At 45.2% G+C, this 22525-nt stretch overlaps 1 protein-coding gene across 1 annotated transcript in view; it reads left to right on the forward strand.

The window, feature by feature from the left end:
• The window catches only part of LOC311108147 (laminin subunit alpha-2-like), a gene marked incomplete at both ends in the record, with an annotated part of 179802 nt that overhangs the window by 19878 nt on the left and 137399 nt on the right, over positions 1-22525 (forward strand). The window contains 2 exon segments of the mRNA XM_084150775.1: positions 16035-16199; positions 19606-19718. Coding sequence (XP_084006901.1) covers positions 16035-16199; positions 19606-19718 — 278 coding nt within the window.

Genomic DNA, 22525 nt, shown 5'->3' on the forward strand with positions numbered 1-22525 from the left:
GGACTTTGAGGAAGGGTCTGGCATTCCAATGGAACAGTCGGACCCCGTCCCTTATACTTTCAAGCCCCCCTTTCATTTGGAGAGCGAGAGGGCTTGTAGTCCCTATAGCGAAGGGGATACGAGCTCTGAGAGATCAGAAGCTCTCTCTTTCGCTGCAGCCTCTCTGAGATCGGACTTTCCGGGTCTCATTGAGAGAGCTGCTCAACGGCTGGTAATAAGGCTGCCCCCTCTTCCCTCCGCACCGGAGGTTGATATGATGGAGGGCGGTCCTTATTCCAGGCCAAGGAAGGCGGCAGAGCCAGTGGCTCCTGCCATGCCTTCTTTGGCTAGGTACGTTGAGGGCTCGTGGGAGGCACCTTTAGCGGCGCGTTCGCCTGTAAAAGCGTATCTCCCATTCACGAGAGTGGAAGGAAGGTTTCAGGGTCAGGGAATCCCCAGGTTAGAGAGCGCCATGGCGGCGTATCTCGTACCGGGTTCGAGCCCTTGGCCCTCTTCCAAGAAGGCCATGTTGCCATCCCAGAAGGACCGACTCACAGCACAGCTGTTAGAGAAGTCTTTTGGGTTGCGAGCCCAAGCTGTAGCAGCAGCTAACAACATTGCCCTCTTGGCGGCCTCTCTGTCCCGTTTAACCACGGGTAAGACAGAGATGGCACCGGAGGAGGTGGAGGAGGCGTCCAGAATTTCTGGCGCCATACTCCACCTGACACAGGCGTCCGCAGTCTGCGCGGGGAGATCCATGGCCACTTCGGTGGTCGGGGAACGACACCTCTGGTTGTCATTGACATCCATGAAAGAGGCAGACAGGACGTCTCTCTTGAACGCCCCCCTCTCTGACGACGGCCTCTTTGGGGTCGCAGTCAAAGAGGCGACGGAGCGTTTCTCTAAGTTAGAGGAGGAGAAGAAGCAGTTGGCCAAGCACCTGCCGTTGGCAGGATGACTCGGCTCCCCTCCTCCCCAAAGGCCATCTACCTCCGCCCCTCTAAGTAGACCGGGGTCTACGACGAGGCGGCGTAATCGGCGTCATCCGGCGGCCACGAGCAGCAAGGGAACGGGCCCGGCCCTCCCAGCAGCTACGGTAGCCCCACTACAGCCGGCGAGGGAGGTGACGAGGACGCCGACCTGGCCCTCCAAGGGAGGCAAGAGGAGGCGTATGTGACGGGACGCGGGGGAGAGGATGGAGGACGCATCGATGGTGTCGAACGTGCCCACTGTTCCCCCCCACCCTTCGGTTGAAGGGATGGGTGTTGATGTTAATGCCTTCGTTGATGTGTTTAATAAAGAGTTGGCTCCACCTGACTTTGTCAAAAAAGAGCCTCTTTTCCATAATACGTCCGAGAGCGTTCAAATCTCACCCTCTCTTCCTTACCACTCTAAGAGCCGTTCAGCCCACCGAGGGTGCGTTGCTGAACAGGCACTAAGAGTAGGTATCCAGAAGACCTCAATCAGGTCGTCACATCACACTTCACGTATAAGAAGTGCTTTACATAGAAGGCAGCAGTCCCGGTCAGATTCTGACATGAGGACGCAGCCGCTATTTGGGGATGGCGCACTAGCACAGACTAAGGTCTCCACTAGTACGAGCCAGACCCATGCTGCGTTCACGGAGGGCCCGATTACCGCGGTCACCAAGGTGCCCAGAGTATCGGCGCCCCCAGGCATTGTAACACAGCAGCTATCTGGGGACGGCGCATTATCGCAGACCAAGGTCTCGGTTAATGCGATTCAGACCCATGCTACGTTCACGGAGGGCAGGATTACTAGCGTTATGGGTATAACCAAAGTATCAGCTCCCCTGACAGAACGAGCCAGTACTCACCACACTGAGCGTGAATCAACCCACCAGGGGTGCAGTGTTGAACACACACAGAAGGTGAAAGTCAAGAAGGTATCAAGGCGCCGCCTTGTTTTACCTCATAGAGACCTCATACTACAGACTTCTAGGAGTACTGTAGTGAAGGGCTCTGATAGCGAATTGCAGTCACCTAAGATGACGCAATCGCTTGCTGGGGATGGTGCCCTGCCGCAGGCTGTAGCCTCGGTCAGCGCAATTCAGACCCGCGATGCGTTTAAGGAGGGCAGGAATATGACGGTTACGGGTTTAACCGACGTCCCTACTCCTCTTTCTTTCTCAGAACGCATCGATAGTTCCTCTCCCTTTCACGGGAGGCCCACCTTTGGCTGTTCAACCACTTCAATGTTGGGGAACAGTGGCGGTAAGGGCCATAGAGGAATACAGGTCCTTCCTACTGGATGCACCACAGCTTCGCGCCCAGCCGCTTTCTCTGCATTGCTGGCAGTGGCGAAGAAGCTGCACCCTCTCACGCTGGCTAGAACAGACGTTGCAGAAGGGTTATGCTCTCCAATTCTACCGGACCCCACCCCCGTTCAGGGGAGTGGTGGAGACGGTGATGAAAACGCCAGACAAAGTGGCCGCTCTGATGACAGAGATTACGGAACTTTTGGCGAAGGAGGCGGTGACAGTAGTTCCCCGGGAGCAAAGGAACAAAGGGCTATATTCGCCTTATTTCCTAGTGCCCAAAAAGACGGGGGGAGTGAGGCCGATTTTGGATTTACGCATTCTCAACGAGAGCATAACCAAACGGCCCTTCCGAATGCTAACGACAAAACGTCTGCTGGAATGTGTCCAGAGAGGGGACTTTTGTACGAGCATAGACCTAAAGGACGCGTACTTTCATGTGCCGGTTCAGCCGCGTCACAGGAAGTTTCTGCGGTTCGCCTTTCAAGGGGTGGCGTACGAATACACGAGGATGCCATTTGGGTACGCCCTGGCACCTCGCACATTTTCCAAGTGTGTGGAGGCGGCATTGGAACCGTTGCGTCGTCAGGGAATACGGCTACTAGCCTACCTGGACGACCTACTGGTTCTCGCCCCGTCAGCAGAGCTGGCGATCACTCACACAACACAGACAGTGATGCATCTCACAAGTCTGGGGTTTGCTGTGAATTGGAAAAAGAGCGCGCCCTGGCCCACTCATCAGATTGTCTACCTGGGGATACAGCTAGACACTGTGAGGATGAGGGCCCGAATCTCGGACCCCCGAAGGGTAGCCTTGTTGCTAGCCCTAAGGAAGTGTCGTCCGAATCACACGGTGACAGCGCTGTCGATCATGTCACTTTTGGGTCTCATGTCGTCAGCCCACTCTGTGGTTCCGCTGGGACTCCTGCATATGCGCAGGATGCAGCGATGGTTCGCCCAACTAAGACTAGACCCATTGCGGCAACGTCATCGGTTGGTGGTGGTTCCCCTCTCGCTCAGTGCAGACCTAAACTATTGGAGAAACTCGCGCGTTCTCACGCACGGAGTCCCGATAGGAAAGGTGTCCTCTCACATCCCAGTATTCACGGATGCGTCCCTGACGGGATGGGGAGGGACATGTCAGACACAAGCGATAGGAGGTGTGTGGCCTCAATCAGGTCGTCACATCAACCTCCTGGAGTTGGAAACGGTTCGACTGGTTCTGACCCACTTCGCGTCTACCCTTCGGACCACAGTAGCCCACATAAATCGCCAGGGAGGAGTCAGGTCTCCTGCTCTCCATCGGGCGGCAGAGGAATTGTGGCTGTGGGCTCACGAGCACCTTCGCTCATTGAGAGCAGCACACATTCCGGGCTACTTGAACGTAGGAGCAGACCTCATGTCAAGAGGGGGTCCTCGAGACGACGAGTGGTGTCTGCATCCAGACATTGTTCTCCAGATTTGGGAACAATTCGGGAGAGCCGAGGTGGACCTATTCGCGTCACGCGTGAACGCGCAATGTCCTCTGTGGTTCTCTCTGAGGGAACAGGACGAACCGCCACTGGGAAGGGACGCCTTTGCGCACCAACCATGGCCGAGAGTTCTCCTGTATGCATTCCCTCCGCTGTCCTGCATTCTCCCACTGCTAGCCAGGGTGAGGTCAGGGGGGCTGTCAGTGATACTGATAGCGCCCGATCGCCCGGGGGCTCCGTGGTTTGCGGAGATGAGTCAGATGTTGATTGCGCCACCTTGGCCAATTCCACATCGACGGGACGCGTTGTCTCAGGCGGCTGGCACGATAGGGAAATTGCCCATAATCGGCCAACCACTGAAGGCCTGGCTGCTGAGAGGGACAGGCTAGAGCGCCGTGGGTTATCTGATGCAGTGATCAGGACCATACAGGGTTCACGTGCCAGTTCCACTTCTAAGATGTATGCCAGTAGATGGAACGTGTTTTCACGATGGTGTGTCACACAAGGTGTAGACCCCATGAGCTGTCAGGTGGAGAGTATTCTCTCTTTTCTACAGCTCATGTTTGATAAGCAAAAATCGCCTGCCACGATTAGAGTGTTTGCAGCAGCGATTTCAGCTTGTCATGAGGGTTTTGGCAGAGACAATGTCTTTAGCCACCCTCTAGTGAAACGCTTCCTATTAGGAACGCGGCGACTTAGGCCAACACCTAGAGTCACGCTTCCTCAGTGGGATTTGGCTTTGGTACTCGAAGCGCTATGTAAGTCGCCGTTCGAGCCATTGAATCAAATACCCCTCAAGATGCTGTCTATAAAGACAGCACTGTTGCTCGCTTTGACTACAGCTAAGCGGGTCAGTGATTTGTGTGCTCTTTCGACGAGACCTGACTGCTTGGCCATCAATGGTGACCTGAGCAGAGCAGTGTTACGTCCTAACCCGGCATTTGTGCCGAAGGTTATTAAGAGTTCATATAGGTCACAGACCGTGGAGCTGTGGGATTTTTCTCCTCCTCCTCATAGAGAGAGGAGTGAGGAAAAGCTCCATCGCCTGTGCCCGGTACGCGCTTTGGCGTGTTACGTCGAGCGCACAGCAGCGATTAGGTCATCGCCTCAGTTGTTTGTGTGTCACGGTGCGGCTGCACTAGGTAGACCACTTTCAAAACAGAGGTTGTCTCATTGGCTTTGTGAAGGCATTGAGACAGCTTATGAGGCAGCGGGGCGGCAATTGCCTCAGGGTATCAGAGCTCACTCCACTCGTGGAGTAGCGGCTTCTACTGTCCTTTTCAGAGGAACAGGAGTAGAGGATATCTGTAGAGCAGCATCCTGGTCGACGCCGTCTCCATTTATCCGTTTCTATCTCTTAGATATGTCTTCTAATTCTCTGGCTCGATCTGTACTCAGCGTGGCTGAAGGGAGATCTTGAGCAAGAAAGAGAGGAGAAGCAGGACTGTGGACACAGGTTTCCATCAGGTCCGCTTTGGTTAGGAAGACGTGTTTTTTGACAGATGTGTTTTCTAACTCTTTGGCTCGGTCTGTACTCAGCATAGCTGAAGGGAGATCTTGAGCTAGGAAGAGAGGGAAAAGCAGGACTATGGACAGGGTTTCCATCAGGTCCGCTTTGGATAGGAAAACATATTTTGTGGCATGAATCCTGACTGACAGGGTCAGTACAGTAGAGGCATGCGTTGATTAACAGAATGTGAGGTCATCTATCTGCTTGTTCAGTTAGTATGACTCATGTTTTTGTTCCTGCCCACTAATCTCTGGGATTCCATTGAGTGAGTGAGGCGGTCTACCGCGTTTATAATAATAATAATAATAATATGCCATTTAGCAGACGCTTTTATCCAAAGCGACTTACAGTCATGCGTGCATACATTTTTGTGTATGGGTGGTCCCGGGGATCGAACCCACTACCTTGGCGTTACAAGCGCTGTGCTCTACCAGCTGAGCTCTACACCAAGTGTAGAGTGACACTTGGTGTCATTCCATTAGTGGTCGGTAGTGTTTTCACAGGATATTGAGGCACATCTATCTGCTAGTACAGATTAGTATGGCTTCTATTCTGGTGATCTGCCCACTAGTCATTGGCATTGCCATTGGACTAGGTGGGGCGGGTCTTTAACCGATGACGCGGTATATTGTGACGCCCGTAGGGGTTTTTAGTTGCAGTACTGCGGGACTCGGTTGCAGCCATTGCTAGGCCTGACTTTCTCGTTTCGATGGGAAGTGTTAGGCTCGGCAGGGAGTACATTTTGGAGCGCTACGCTCCGCCTTAAACCACTAGGAGCAGAGCTCCCCTATGGGGCGGAGCTCCACGATATAGAACGATTAGTTACCGGAGTGTAACTCCAGTTCTATGAGTGGAGCGGAGCCCCATAGGACTTAAGGCCCTGCCGACCCTCTCTAGTCTCGCTGAAGAAAAATATCTCGGGAGGCTGATTGAGGGGAGGCATCCCCTCTTATAGGGACACCTGTACTCCTATTGGCTGTAGGTGTGTGCATAATTTTGTCTCAGGCTGCTGCTGCCGTAGGGCAGAGGGTAAACCACTAGGAGCAGAGCTCCCCTATGGGGCTCCGCTCCACTCATAGAACTGGAGTTACACTCCGGTAACTAATCGGTTTGTTTTGGATTAACCTAGGACTTCACGTATCGTTTGGTTTATTGTTTTGTTTGTGTGTGTACTAAATAAAAGATGTACGCATATCACGCTGCGCCTTGGTCCGCTTCCTCTAACGATCGTGACACATCCACTGCCAGCCACTCAGATATTTTATCAGCCAGAATTTTTACCCAGACATAATTACATTTACAAAAAAAGGATGACCATGTTTTGTAATGTTTCTAAAACAAGAAATGTATTAGTAAGAAGTAATGTGGTATATTGCTAAATTTAACCAAAATATCAGATTACATCAAATGTTCAGCTGCCACTTTAAGGGTGGGAGGTTACTGTTGTAACGGGGCCACTCAAGTATTGTCACGTGTGTGTGTGTGTGTGTGTGCCTGCGTGCATGTGTCTGTGTGTGTGAGAGATTTTGGATCTGACTACTAGCAGTAGAAGGCATCTCTTCAATATTAGTTGAAGCAGCAGCTCAAACACAAATTGAAATACAACCGAGTTTGTGAACAAAACAATGTAAATAGCTAAGAAACACGAGACTCTTGAGTAAATTGACCAACTTTTATGGTCACTGCCAGGCAGTGTTGCTGCGCGAGGTTGGATATAGGATTCGTATTAGCAGCTATGAAACAAAATGGCAGAAATACTTGGAAAACAGCTACTGCTGTATTTTCCTGCTATAAATCACAACTCACACATGTGCTCATACTTGACTTTTGACTATATATTTTTTTTAGCAAATGCGAATGTAATGCTATCACTGTAGAGCCCTGCAAATTGACCACCAGCCTATGTGGCCAGTGAAATATACAGTTTTACCCGCCAATAGCCTACCTATTTCTACCCGCATTTAGTGGGTAGTGGGTGTTTTAGTTTTATGGCCTGATTACAGGGAGTTTTTGATTGGCAGACCTGGATCATATCAGAGCATATTTATGTAACTCACTCGAATTGAGTTTAATTAAGATGATTGAGATTGTTCAATGGCCACATAGGCTGGTGGTCAATTTGCAGGGCTCTACAGTGATAGCATTACATTCGCATTTGCTAAAAAAAATATATAGTCAAAAGTCAAGTATGAGCACATGTGTGAGTTGTGATGACCAGTACCTTTCTCCACTGTGGGCTACTAAGGGGAAGGTAGAGAGTGATTCATCTCTGAGATCCACTGTTCAAGCTATCTGGCCATAATTAAAGGAAATAACATTCTCCAGGCTGTGGACTCTACAGTGTAATTGAAAAATACAGGAGAGAGAGAGAGAGAGAGAGAGAGAGAGAGAGAGAGAGAGAGAGAGAGAGAGAGAATCACTTTCTCCAGTTAGAGAACTCGCCTAATGCTGGTTTAATGTAAGAAATTGATTTACCTTTTTATCATTTGTGTCCCGTGAATAGATGTGTTGTTTGATTGATGACTGGAACAGAATGTTTCGAATGGAAAACTGACAAATGAATGTGGCCTTTGGTCCAGACATGAAATGACCCAGGCAGAAATAGGAAGGGTGTGGGAGGTGGGCCCAGGAGAACCAGCGAGGCCCCTGCCAGGCCAGAGACGAGCCCAGACTGGAGTAGAGTAACAGGAGCAGAAACTCTGGAAGGCACACCGCCAGATGTTCTCTAATGAAGCTGGAGATGATGAGCCTCTCCTCCATTGTGGTACTGCTGTTCTGTTCCTACTGCCTGTTGTACATCCTATGTCAGGGAACACAATTATCCCACACACAAATTTTTTCTCCTGTTCTTGTCCTTTCAGACAGTCTGAGTTACCTTCTCCTTCCATGGCATTATTATCTATGGCCTATCCAGGGGCGAGGAGCGAGGGCACATTCTTACACATTCTGTTTCCCGTTTAGACATCTGGACTTTCACTGGGTAAGAGCTGTAGGTGGGGCGGGGATCCTCTTCACTTAAGGGCACTTTGGCAGGTGTTCCATCCAGGGGCCCGAACCCTCCACCTCAACGCATCGGAGCACCAGGCTGGTCCATCGAGCTCCTGCAGGCCCATGCACTGCCATTTAACTTCAGTGTTCAATGCTTGAAACTAAATCGTATTTAGAGAGATGACATGTTTTATTCTAATATTTTCCTTAATTTTCTTGTTTAATGAGAAGAACTTGCCATAAAGGCAGTCTGGTCACTTTTATGAACTAAACATTTTATGGGAGAAACCAATCAATATTTGCAAAGAAACTGTCAAATGGAATGTGTGAATTGAGACTTGCAGCATCTCAACTTGCAGTTAAACCAGCACTTTATTGCAGTTTACAGCATATTGTTAATCTCCATCAGGAAAATGCACTAAAGTGCAGTGGGAAACGAGCTCTCCAGAACAGAGCAGCAGAGACTGCAGGTTGTGTGACCTAGGAATTTACTGCACAATTTCTAGCAGAAGGATATCTTTCTCGTTTAGCATGTAGGGCTACTGTATTGTAGAAATCTGTTTGGGAATGAAAAGGTGTGCCTATTTGTTATTGCTCATGTATTATAGTATATGCCATTAGCATTTGTATGTAAGTACAATCCCTCTCATTTGAAATGAATAAAAAAAACAAAAAACTAACATCCGTTGGAATGAATTCAGATGTTTGGGTCATATCTATGTGGTTGTTACATTGTAAATCAGCAAAGGGAGAATTATCCCCTTTTATAAACATGTAAGGAGCATTGGTATGTGTTTGATTTGGCCTTGGCTGGGCTGGTCATGAGGAAGTGCTTCAGTCCAGTCCAAATGAAACTGGGATGGTTACCATGTTAAATCACCTTGGGGATCCTACTGCCGGACACATCAGGCTGCTTCCCGGGAGATTTACCGGTGACTGGGCCGCACCACGCTAAATCACAGTGACCACTTACTGTGGAGGGGACAGGGATGGAGAGGAGAGGAGCAGCTAGGGCAAGGTACCAAGAGGAGGGATGGAGGGAGGGAGGGAGGAGGGTGACCTACCTGGTTAGTATTGTCAATACTAGAGGGTGAGGGAGAGAAGGCATTCAGAGGATTTTAGGATTGTGGTGTTACTGACGAGGACTGTGGGTAGTGTTGTCTCAGAGCTGTGGGGAAAATACACATCTGTCATCAGAGGACATTCCAGTGGGCCCCAGTCTTGAGGGGCAGTGGGGAGTAGGGGTCCTCTGTAGCTCAATTGGTAGAGCATGGCGCTTATAACGCCAGGGTAGTGGGTTCGATCCCCGGGACCACCCATACGTAAAAATGTATGCACACATGACTGTAAGTCGCTTTGGATAAAAGCGTCTGCTAAATGGCATATTATTTTATATTATAGGGGGGACTGGGAAAATATCTGCATTGTTTGGATTGTCACCGGCCCTTGCTAATGACTTTCCCCACAGGATCAGTTTCAGACAAGATGTCTGAGAGAAGATCTATTGTCACAGATAGTATTTTGTGTTCTGATACATAAGAGGGATTTGATGTAGCATGGGAGTCTGGAGAGAGTTCTCTCTCAGTCAGTGATGTAGCTCCTGATGGCAGTTGCAATAGAATCACAGTTGGTGGAACGTCACATCGGCACCGTTATGAGCTCATATCAAATCATTTTGTTGCACTAATTTATCAGTTGTTGCCTTGAAATCTCTGTTTTTATCCAGTTCAAGAGGATTTGATTAGTAAAAAATGCCTGTCACTGTGTATAAAATAAGACCTCAGGATCCTGATCTTTTGTTTCAGATCCATAGGAAGGGGAGAGCATTTGAGAGCTGAGCGTATGATCTAGCTCTGTCTGAAGGTCCATATTAAAATCTTTGAAATGGCATGAATTTCATCTATATATATTCAGCTGTGTGGTATGCACTTGGGTCTGACACATCCTGTAATGTGTTGGTATGGGTTGACCTCTGAGTACACTGGATTTATCTGAATAACCTGAATGTTTTTTTCTCATGGCAGCAGAGCAGTGCCAATTTAACAGAAATTACTTTGTGCTTCCATCAATGTCAAGTGAAATGACTTTTCATATTGACAAATGATGGCAGTGTTACAGGTTGACTGCACCCCTTTATTTGATATCAAATGAAATATAATGACAGTGTGTAATTTAAGAGAATTGTGTTTCAGATAGTGAAAGAGCGCATTAAAGGTAATGACCATGAGAACCCACTGAAACCACTCATGTGGAGCTTCCCAGTTGTACCCTCTCCAGTACTGTACATTGGGATCATACTGAGATGTGTGTGTATGTGTGTTCATGTTTGTGTGTGCGTGCACGTGTTTACAAGTGCTATGGATGTGTGTGTGTTGTCCATTTGTCTGCCCTGAGGGTCTTTTGCAGTCTCATGAATAGTCTTGACCTGCTTGGACTGCATGTTTTCTCCTAGATTAAGGTCTAAACTGGTTGCTTTCCTGTTTTATAAGTCTGAGGTTGGCTTGTGAACCTCATCAGGAAAACATTTGGTCTGGGTCTATGTTTATCATGAATATAAACACTCACACTTCCACACAACATTTGTTAGATTTGAAATAAGTAGTAATGATCAATTTATTGGCTGATGTGAACTTGAAAATGTTTAAAGACAAAAAAATGGCCTGCATAAAGACAGGAAAATTTAACTTTTTATACATTAGTTAGTTCTATTGGAGGATGAGGACATAGTGTGAAAAAATGCTCTAACCAGTCCACCTACACAACACCTGTAAAGGAATATAGCTAATGAGTGGTTACAGATGCAGGATCTAAAATTTAGCCAGTTTGCTACAGCAGGAAAATAATCCTGCAGCAACAGCAAATGTGAATTATTATGTAGATTATAATTAATTTACATTTTTGTAGGGGTTGATATTTTTTTTGTGAGGATAAATAAAGTCTGAAATTTAAAAGTGCAAATAACAAACTTCAAAAGCCTTTTTAAACCTGAAATACACTACGCGTTTTGCATTTCCGGCATTGCACCAAAGTTCTCCTGCAACAGGGTGATCAAATTAAGATCCTACATCTGTAAACACAACAACATTCTGCTCTGCTCATGATTACAATGACTAGAGAGAAAAACATATCTAAAAGTCAAAAAACTGTTCAGTAAAGACAGTTAATTTCTAAACAGTTCTGTAGTAGCCTGAAATTGTGAGCTCTTGAGAGCTCTGTCCTTTCCTATTTGTATTCGAAGAATACAAGAGTGGGTTTATTTATGGTTTGTTTGACTGGCCGGTGATTGATGTTTATGTTGTGTTATGATGCAACCTTGACTGATGAATCTTAGATCTGGTGACAGTGCATTGTTCAAGGCAGTGAATCAAACATTGATTGAAAGCACCATGAGTGGATTTTCTTCTTGAAATGCTGCAGGCATTTGAAAGGCCCTCAGATGTCACTCATGGTTCAGGCAGCTCACCTTTATTGATACCATGTTGGATTCATGTAGTCTTTTTTTTTTAAATAATGTATTTTATTCATTTTTAGAATCAAACAGCATTTCAGATCATAGAATGTCTTGTGAACTGACATTTTTTTGGCTATTACAGCTACTCTATGCTAAAATGTCGATAATTTAGATAGTTATGATGATCATGATTTTGATGATGATGATGATGATGATGAAGAAGAAGAATACAATGACGATGACGTATAAGCCTACTACTACAGGGAAAATTTGGCTGCATTTTATGTTTTAAATCAATGATGTGGATGTGTTCCAACTTGATGCTAAAGGTCAGTTTCTTATTGATTCATCCATTGGTATATTTTTACTGGCAATTTGTGGGAGTGAGATAGCTGTTAAAGATAGTTCTGTTTTTGTAGCATGCAGAATGTTCTCCTGCTGCTCAAATACATCAGACTAGTCTTCGTTCTGCCTTCATCCCATCCATGGTACATATCCATGCATTTTTTCATTTCAGTGTTTTCTACTCGTTGAAAGTCTAGGAACAATCAGGATCTGTGTTTTCAGTGTAATCCTAGAACACTTCAGGACATGTGGAAGTGGCTTCTACAGCATAACATCTTACTCTGTCAGGCTTGCTGTCTGTCTGACTGTCCGCCTCATATTTTCTCTTGACGTCTCTGTCTGAACCAAGCTTTTTAAGACGCTAATGAATGGCTGATGGCTAAAACGAAAAATATATATAATAATCTTGTCCAATTGCAAATTACAAGTAACATTATCCTGTTAAGGAAGTCATTCATTTGTTAGTGCATGTCCACAGATGTAGTTACTAGGGAAACGGCATGTTGTTTCATTAAAGCCTGGTAGTCAGTGGTGGGGGCTCTAACCCCCTCTCCTGCCTCTCAAGATTGCATTGCAGAGGTCTTAACTGTTCCATAATTGTCTGGTGGCGCTCAATCCCTCATCACCCCGTGTGGGACGTGAACACACTTCCAGCCCTTGAGAAGAAGAAAGGGATAAACAATAGCTAATGGAATATTTTGTATCAATAGTTGCAACAAAAAAATAAGGTTACTTACCGGTAGCCACTTTGCTTTGCATTACCGGTAATCGATATGTCAGAGTGGGCTTTGCTAGCCATCATGCTAGCCATTCATGCCCAAATTTGTATTTCATGTTATGGATGGCTATTTAAGAATATGTATACATCTTTAGGGCTGTGGTGGTGATGCTGTCCTGGTGTCAGGCCTGTATCGATCCCCTGCAGTACGCGTGCAGTGTGAGACTGATGCGTGTTGGCGAGTACACACACACACACACGTCTGAGACTAGCTGTTGCAGGGCTGGACAGGACAGGTGACCCATCTAGAGGAGTGATTGAGTGCCACGCCACTGGGCTTTGGCATTGAGCAGATATTATGTAGCGTTTAAAGGTGCACCCTGCCATGATGATGAATACAGGCAAGATTAAAAATAAATGTTGCTGTATCAGTCAATGCACTTTGTCTCGTTTTTTACCAGACACATTAAGCATCAGGATTAAAGTCTCTAATGTGAACACGGATCTCAACGACAACTTAACTGTCTGCTCGCATATGTCAGAGCAGGGCCTTCATCACTGTTCCATGAGTTTCAACTACTCACTATCTCGGAGAGCAGGAGTCCAGAAGTAACCTATAGGCCTAAGCCTATATGTTGTTGTGTACTGTGTATTTTAATTGTATACTCGATGAAATGACTGGATGACATAAACTATGTTCATGAGGCATTATAAGCAAGTAATGCTGCATATATCAACTGAGTATTCTAAATGTGAAGCAAATGTTTCATAACAAACTGGAATCTTTCAAATACACCGGGCTGTCAGAGTTCTGAACATGTAGGCCAGACAGACATTCATTTTGAATGCAGGGAAAGGAACCACACTGGGAAAACTGTTAGCTGATAGGAGAGAAAGATCCATCTATTTCTAAGAATCTGGGACACGACTGCAGACAACCCTGGCTGAGGAGTCAGCAGGAATTTGTTTTATCAACTTGAATGAACAATCAGCAGAAGCATAATATGAATGGGAGCGGCATCCACAGTAGTATTGATCGGAGGCTGGAGAGAGCACGGAGAGAAAGAATGAGCCCAGCCTTGTCATCCATACTTCACATACCAAACACAGGCCCACTGTCAGAAACCCACCCCTCCGTGTTCAATAAAATACTTGTATACAATAGCAGCAGCAGATCTCCTAGTAGTACACACAGCCTGTTTGGCTTAGAAATGTTGGAAATAAATAGAGAAGCAGTACAGATGTAGGATCTTAATTTGAGCCAGTTTGCTACAGCAGGAAAATAATCCTGCAGCAACAGGAAATGTGAATTATTATGTGGATTATAATTAATGGACATTTTTGTAGGGGTTGATCCATTTTTCGTTAGGACAAATCCAGTCTGAAATTTCAAAGTGGAAATTACAATCTTTAGAAGCCCTTTTAAAACTCAAATATACTACAAGTTATCAGGAAAATTCTCAGCAACAAAAGAGTGATCAAATTAAGATCCTACATCTGTATTTGGGACACAACTGTCTGAACATCTATGCCTCAAATACACCTTGTGTCAGTTAAAAAGGCCAGTGTGATACCAGTATGAGGTACTTAGCCTTACATTGACATTTTTGTAACGGTCATTTTGGGGTTTCTATTTTTTGAGGTTGTAAATACTACCTCATAATCTGACCTATAACAGTTAGACCAGTGTTATTAGACCTAGACCTTCATCGGCTGGTGAATGTCAGCATTACTCGTGCCACAGAGTTCCTCATTGGCATCCGTAAAACTTTATTTTCTGCAGATTGACTTGGTTTTCAGATGTTCTTCACAGTTCATTTGGCCTGGACATCTGGAGGAACAGCTGGGAGCCATTTTGGAGCAATGGGCCCAGTCTTTGATATAGACTCAGTCAGTGTTCGCTTTCCATACAGAGGCATAACAAAACAGGGGACAACATGCATATCTCTCTCTCTCTCTCTCTCTCTCTCTCTCTCTCTCTCTCTCTCTCTCTCTCTCTCTCTCTCTCTCTCTCTCTCTCTCTCTCTCTCTCTCTCTCTCTCGCTCTCTCTCGCTCTCTCTCAATTCAATTTCAATTTAAGGGCTTTATTGGCATGGGAAACATGTGTTAACATTGCCAAAGCAAGTGAAGTAGATAGTAAACAAAAGTGAAATAAACTATAAATATTAACAGTAAACATTACACTCAGAAGTTTCAAAAGAATAAAGACATTTCAAATGTCATATTATGTATATATACAGTGTTGTAACAATGTGCAAATAGTTAAAGTACAAATGGGAAAATAAATAAACATAAATATGGGTTGTATTTACAATGGTGTTTGTTCTTCACTGGTTGCCCTTTTCTTGTGGCAACAGGTCACAAATCTTGCAGCTGTGATGGCACGCTGTGGTTTTTCACCCAGTAGATAAGGGAGTTTATCAAAATTGGGTTTCTCTCTCTCTCTCTCTCTCTCTCTCTCTCTCTCTCTCTCTCTCAGAACCAAGTACGGCTCCCCCTTGGATATTTTTCATCTACGCTCCCATTGAAACTCCTCTGAACTAACGGCCTCGTACTGTATTTAATTTTAAAGCAGAAACCGTTGTGGTGTTTTATGTCCGATTCTTTTAATGGAGTGGCAGAGATGCATCAAACACCGGCCTTGATTGTGACATGATGTCTCAGATATTCCTACCATTGCCAGATTGGAAATCTCTACCGTTGGGGTCATATTTCTGCCAATGCTTGACATCAACAGTTCTGTATGTATGAAGGATGCTGTCTCTCCCTCCCTCTACAGTACCATGAGATAGGGGAGACTGTGGGTATAAAGCTGATGGACCGTGGCTCTACTCTGTAATCTCATACCTGCTGAGTCTCACTCTCCTCTCTGTGAACTCTGTGTCAGACCTGTCACACTGGCCTGCGTCCTTGCTGTCCGGGATCCTTGGGATGTCCAACTCTGACGTCTCTCCATTGAAGTTGAAATTTAAATGGTTAAGGTTAGGTAAGGGTTAGGGTAAGGGTTAAGGTTAGGGTTGTTCCAAGGATCCCAGATAGCACTAACCCACTGGCCTGGGACACAACCCTCTCTCTCTCTCTAGGACTCCATTCATATTACAACAACGGCAGTGAAGGAAGTCACAACATTTTTATAAAACTGGTCAGACAGCATGGTACTGTCTATATAACAGCTAGATGTACAATATGGCTCTGATAGTATTGAATTGTCAATGTTACAGATAGATATAGCTACTGTATGTATGGTGTAATATTATTTAGTAGATTATGTTTCACAATCCTCTTCCCTCAGGTCTGTTCCCAGCTGTACTGAACCTGGCCTCCATGGCAGAGATCAGCACCAACGCCACCTGTGGAGAGACAGGACCAAAGATGCACTGCAAACTGGTGGAGCACGTCCTCGGACAGCAAGTCAGGAACACCCAGTGCCGCATCTGCAACAGCGAGAGGCAATTTGGTAACTATCAATTTGGTAACTGTCACTATTATACTGTACCTACTGCATATTACAGTACAGCTCCACTTTGTACTGTATCAGCATTGATCATAATGTACAGTAGGATTAGGAGTGTGGAATACTGTACACCACCACGTTCAGCAAAGATTTAGAGAATCAATTTGCACATTGCCCTCATCAAAGCGCATCACTGCCATCATCATGTATCCATTCCAAAATCAATGGGCTGAGCCTATGAAATATAAGTGGCCTGAGATTGCTGAGGAGGGACTTTTGAAGAGCTCTGACTTGTGGTTCTGTAAGCACAGCCTGCGTTGGTGAGCATATCTCACTATCTAACAGAGGACACATCTTCCTGTATAAATCACAACAGTGTGCTGTGTGTACACAGAGAGGAGCCATGCTTCATCTTCTGACAGCCACTTTTGCCTTAGTAATTAAAACTCACAGCCTATCTGACAGAGAAATTATGGTGGGGGTAAACTGTGCAAAGATATCCTAAAATATAATGTATTTTTTCAGGAAACAAATAACGCCAATTTTCTCTACTACCTCAACCTGTCCTCAATACATCCATAATTACAGTGAGGGAAAAAAAGTATTTGATGCTGATTTTGTACGTTTGCCCACTGACAAAGACATGATCAGTCTATAATTTTAATGGTAGGTTTATTTGACCAGTGAGAGACAGATTAACAACAAAAAAATCCAGAAAAATGCATGTCAAAAATGTTATACATTTATTTGCATTTTAATGAGGGAAATAAGTATTTGACCCCTCTGCAAAACATGACTTAGTACTTGGTGGCAAAACCCTTGTTGGCAATAACAGAGGTCAGACGTTTCTTGTAGTTGGCCATCAGGTTTACACACATCTCAGGAGGGATTTTGTCCCACTCCTCTTTGCAGATCTTCTCCAACTAATTTAGGTTTCGAGGCTGATGTTTGGCAACTCGAACCTTCAACTCCCTCCACAGATTTCTATGGGATTAAGGTATGGAGACTGGCTAGGCCACTCCAGGACCTTAATGTGCTTCTTCTTGAGCCACTCCTTTGTTGCCTTGGCCGCGTGTTTTGGGTCATTGTCATGCTGTAATACCCATCCACAACCCATTTTCAATGCCCTGGCTGAGGGAAGGAGGTTCTCACCCAAGATTTGACGGTACATGGCCCCGTCCATCGTCCCTTTGATGCGGTGAAACACCCCCAAAGCATAATGTTTCCACCTCCATGTTTGACGGTGGGGATGGTGTTCTTGGGGTCATAGGCAGCATTCCTCCTCCTCCAAACACGGCGAGTTGAGTTGATGCCAAAGAGATCGATTATGGTCTCATCTGACCACAACACTTTCACCCAGTTCTCCTCTGAATCATTCAGATGTTCATTGGCAAACTTCAGACGGCCCTGTATATGTGCTTTCTTGAGCAGGGGGACCTTGCGGGCGCTGCAGGATTTCAGTCCTTCACGGCGTAGTGTGTTACCAATTGTTTTCTTGGTGACTATGGTCCCAGCTGCCTTGAGATCATTGACAAGATCCTACCGTGTAGTTCTGGGCTGATACCTCACCGTTCTCATGATCATTGCAACTCCACGAGGTGAGATCTTGCATGGAGCCACAGGCCGAGGGAGATTGACAGGTCTTTTGTGTTTCTTCCATTTGTGAACAATCGCACCAACTGTTGTCACCTTCTCACCAAGCTGCTTGGCGATGGTCTTGTAGCCCATTCCAGCCTTGTGTAGGTCTACAATCTTGTCCCTGACATCCTTGGAGAGCTCTTTGGTCTTGGCCATGGTGGAGAGTTTGGAATCTGATTGATTGATTGCTTCTGTGGACAGGTGTCTTTTATACAGGTAACAAGATGAGATTAGGAGCACTCCCTTTAAGAGTGTGCTCCTAATCTCAGCTCGTTACATGTATAAAAGACACCTGAGAGCCAGAAATCTTTCTGATTGAGAGGGGGTCAAATACTTATTTCCCTCATTAAAATGCAAATCAATTTATAACATTTTTGACATTCGTTTTTCTGGATTTTTTTGTTGTTATTCTGTCTCTCACTGTTCAAATAAACTTACCGTTAAAATTATAGACTGATCATTTCTTTGTCAGTGGGAAAACGTACAAAATCAGCAGGGGATCAAATACTTTTTTCCCTCACTGTACCTTACTGGTTTGGAGCAGCAGATGGTAGAACTGGGCTGTGTCCTAAATAGCACCCTATTCCCTTTATAGTGCACTACTTTTGAACAGGAACCATAGGGCATAAGGTGCCATTTGGGACGCATTTCAGACCAGCAAAGCAGCGTGGGCTAGAGTCCAGGAAGTGGCGCAGTTGTCCCGAGTGGCGCAGTGATCTAAGGCACTGCATCGCAGTGCTTGAGGCGTCACTACAGATACCCTGGTTCAATTCCAGGCTGTATCACAACCGGCCGTGATTGGGAGACCCATAGGGCAGTGCACAATTGGCCCAGCGTCGTCCGGGTTTGGCTGTTGTAGGCTGTCATTGTAAATAAGAATTTGTTCTTAACTGACTTGCCTAGTTAAATAAAGGTAAAATAAAATAAAAGGGAGCAGGCAGCAGGCAGCACAGATATCAGAGAGACTGATGGGCCAGACAGACAGACCTTGTTCAGTAATTACACAAGTCTCTCGGAGAGGTCATTACTCTTCACTCCCGGTCATTTGAATCAAAGCAGGAGGGTACTGTAAATGCTTTTAGACAATAATTACCGGCGAATAGGACTTCCTGTCTGGAAGAAAAGAGAAGAAATGGACTCGTCATCATTTATCTTGTCTCATCATTCCATAATGAGACTTTCATTTTTCTGGTCATTTCAGGTCTGACTAAAATGATATTTTTGTTAATTTACATCTAGCTTGTCATTGTGGGCACTCCTGATATAAAATACTATACATTCCCACCATATGAGTACGCCATTAGTTTCTTGTTTTCATCAAGAGGGAGAGACAATGTTTGAGTCCATATTTTACTCATCCACATCTTACAACTGCATGCCTGGTGAGTAAGTAGCCATGTAGGAATAGGCCTGAACATGACCATTTTATAAGCAGATTCATACTCCATATTCTGAATCAATTGGAAATGCTTTAAATGAATGATTTCTCTCATAAATGGTAGGAAAACTATTAAACTGCGTAATCAAGAGGGCAACTTTAATCCTTTAATGCTCCATAAGCAACGTTTCTTCATTAGAAGGCTCCTTACTGTTGCCATGGTTTCTAACTAGCACTGAAATGTCAGAAATAAGTAGCCTATGATTGAGAGTGTTCAACCATCTGGTTTCCAGCAGCTCTTAAGTGACAAGTCACACGCTAACTCATAGCTCCTATCTTCAAACACTATCTCCTGAAGTATAATGCCTTGTTTCATCTCATTGTTATTCCTAGAGCGCCACCCGATTGAATATGCCATCAATGGGACTAACAGATGGTGGCAGAGCCCCAGCATTAAGAACGGCATGGACTACCATTACGTCACTATCACTCTGGACTTACAGCAGGTAGGAGACGAGGATGACTCTAAACTAGCCTGGGCCCAGATCTGTTAGTGCTGTATAGCTAACTCCTCTGGTCGTTGTCTGGCATGACAATAACCATAGGAGTTGACGAGACGGCACAAACAGATCTGGGATCAGGCTAACTGTAAACCCCATTGAAACTGTAAAGCCACTTGTCAGTCAAGTTCCTGGACCCGGTCCACAGTGTAGCCTAATGCACTTGGCAGCCTTATGAGACACATACTCACACATTTGTTTAGTCTGGTTTGGATAGAGTGTTTGTGATGATGCTGGCTGTAGACTTTGAAATGCTATGAGATATTACGTGTAACTCATTATGTGAGATGCACAAGTGGCTGGGAAGAGGGTTGTTGTAGTTGAACTCTGTGTAACCCCCATGGCTGTGTGACTCTATCTGAAAAAACTGTTATGGATTTCAGTCTCTCTCAGGAGAGGAAGAGTACCACTGATTCACACAAACATTACTTTTGTTTCCATATTCCCTCTGTCAATTACTTGACATGAAAAATAAATAAAAAGTTTCATACAAATATTTGACACTGACGCTACAGCTATCACTTTCTAAAATGTATGATTTTTTCATACCAGCAGCCAGCCCACTTATTGCACTCTTGCTCAATATAATATCTCAGTTGTTGTGAAAATGTGCTTTGCACTACGAGTGCAGCCATCCTTAGAACAGTTTGAGATTAACCCTAGCGGAACCATAGCATGAAGGTAGTTGCATTTATGCCCACAATCACTATTTAAATTGGCCCACTTGAGAGGGTGTCTCAACTGCTGATTTCTTCCTTGTGTACCCTTCAAGCATGTGTTTTCCATAGGAGACTGTACTTCCTCATATCAGCGTGGTATACCTGATATCTCTGACTATCAGAGCATCTGTAATGACTACCATACTATTCACCATCAACAGGAAATTATTCAAAACTAGTTTGGTAAGGGGTACAGTTACTCATACTTCCTCCCAAGGCCTCTGATATGATCAGGGGTGAGTGTGAAGACGTGTCCCCGCTCCCAGCGTCTCCACGGCTGGTGATTCATGGGAGTTTGTCCTTGGCTGAGTTATTATGCTTAGGGTCAGAGTGTGGCTCTCAGCAGACCCAGGCGAAGGGTCCCTGTCTGTGTCTCTTTCCCTTCCAGGAAATAGAGATGCAAGCATGTCTCCTTCATTAATATCAGCCTGTCATATTACACAGGAGACCAGAGCAGGGTCACTCTGGAATTAATGACCATGTCACTTACACTGTTGAATTAAATATACAATGAAACAAAGTTGGGACCCTGGAATAAAAAAAAAAACAGAGATGGATGAAGGGAATCAAATTATGTTGGAAAATCTCCTCACTGACTCTAGCACAGCCCAGTGAGCCTATCATTGGATATTCAACCAGGAGTAAGCAAGCAACCAAAGACTGAATGCGTTACATAGTAACTAGAATATGAACAGTAGAGAAAAGAGAGTAGTAATTTATTTAATGCACATAATAAACATGTGTAAGTGACCCAAATACTGTATTTGAGTGGTAAGTATGCAGACCGAGAGAGTCTCACTGAGGGCATCAAGCATCCATAAATCATACCTGCCTATGTTTAATTAGCGATTGAAATCTGACACAAGAAGAGCCGAAGTAGCCATTTTGCCATGCTAATTTTGCCATGCTCATATCTGTCCGGCCTGTCACCGTGGTGATGGAATCACTTTAACTATACCCATTGTCCCTGGTTAAACTACCAAAAAAATTACCAAAAATAATTATTGTAATGTCCCATATGACATGAAGAGTAAACAATTGCAGAGATAATAGGCCTACTTCTTGGAAATAGCTTTTTCCCCCTCAGCAAAACCACCTGTTAAACAATGTTTTATACAATGGCATATTTAAGCAATAAGGCCCGAGAAGATGTGGTATATGGCCAATATACCACGGCTAAGAGCTGTTCTTATGCACAATGCAACACGGAGTACCTGGAGACAGCCCTTAGCCATGGTATATTGACCATATACTTTATCACAAACTCTTGACGCGCCTTATTGCTATTATAAACTGGTTACCAACATAATTAGACCAGTAAATAGTATTTTATTTGTTATACCCATGGTATACTGTCTGATATACCACGGCTTTTAGCCAATCAGCATTCAGGGCTCGAACCACCCAGTTTATAATGAGGTTCGACTATTGCTATTTCACCATGAATACGTATTGATCAGTAGTTGCATGCAGTATAAATTGAATGAGGATAATTTAATTGATATCCACTGATGCCAACAGTAAACACCCAACATCCAATTTGTCTTTAGCCTTTATGGTCCTTTTTACAACAACATTTGTCACAGTGCTTTACAGTAACCTGGCCTAGATCCCAAAAGGCCAAGCAAGCAGAAGCACAGTGGCAAGGAACAACTCCCTATTAAGTTCTGTCACTCCCTCCCTTATGGTTGGGCTAGCTTTGTACATGGCCCTGTATGCAAAGTGTTTTCGCCATCAGTGTCCTGTAAAATGGAATCCTATTTGTGCTCCATTCAGGCACATTTCCCCGGCGGCCAGTCACTGTGCTTGCTGTCATCTCCTGCAGTAAATGAGCCTGTGCTGTTGGCGCTGTCGGTGATGTGTGTTAACGTATCGTTATCGCCTGTGACATCAGCGCTTTCATTTCCCCCTCGTTATCAAGGAGCCCCTGCTGGAGTGGAAATCTGAATAATGACTGACACTGTTGGAGGGGGGCTGTGAGTGTGTGTAGTGTGTAGTGTGTGTGTGTCTTGGCGTCTGGGCCACTTTTCGACG

This window comes from Coregonus lavaretus (genome assembly GCF_964263955.1).
Source record: "Coregonus lavaretus genome assembly, chromosome: 33".
Lineage (NCBI taxonomy): Eukaryota > Metazoa > Chordata > Actinopteri > Salmoniformes > Salmonidae > Coregonus > Coregonus lavaretus.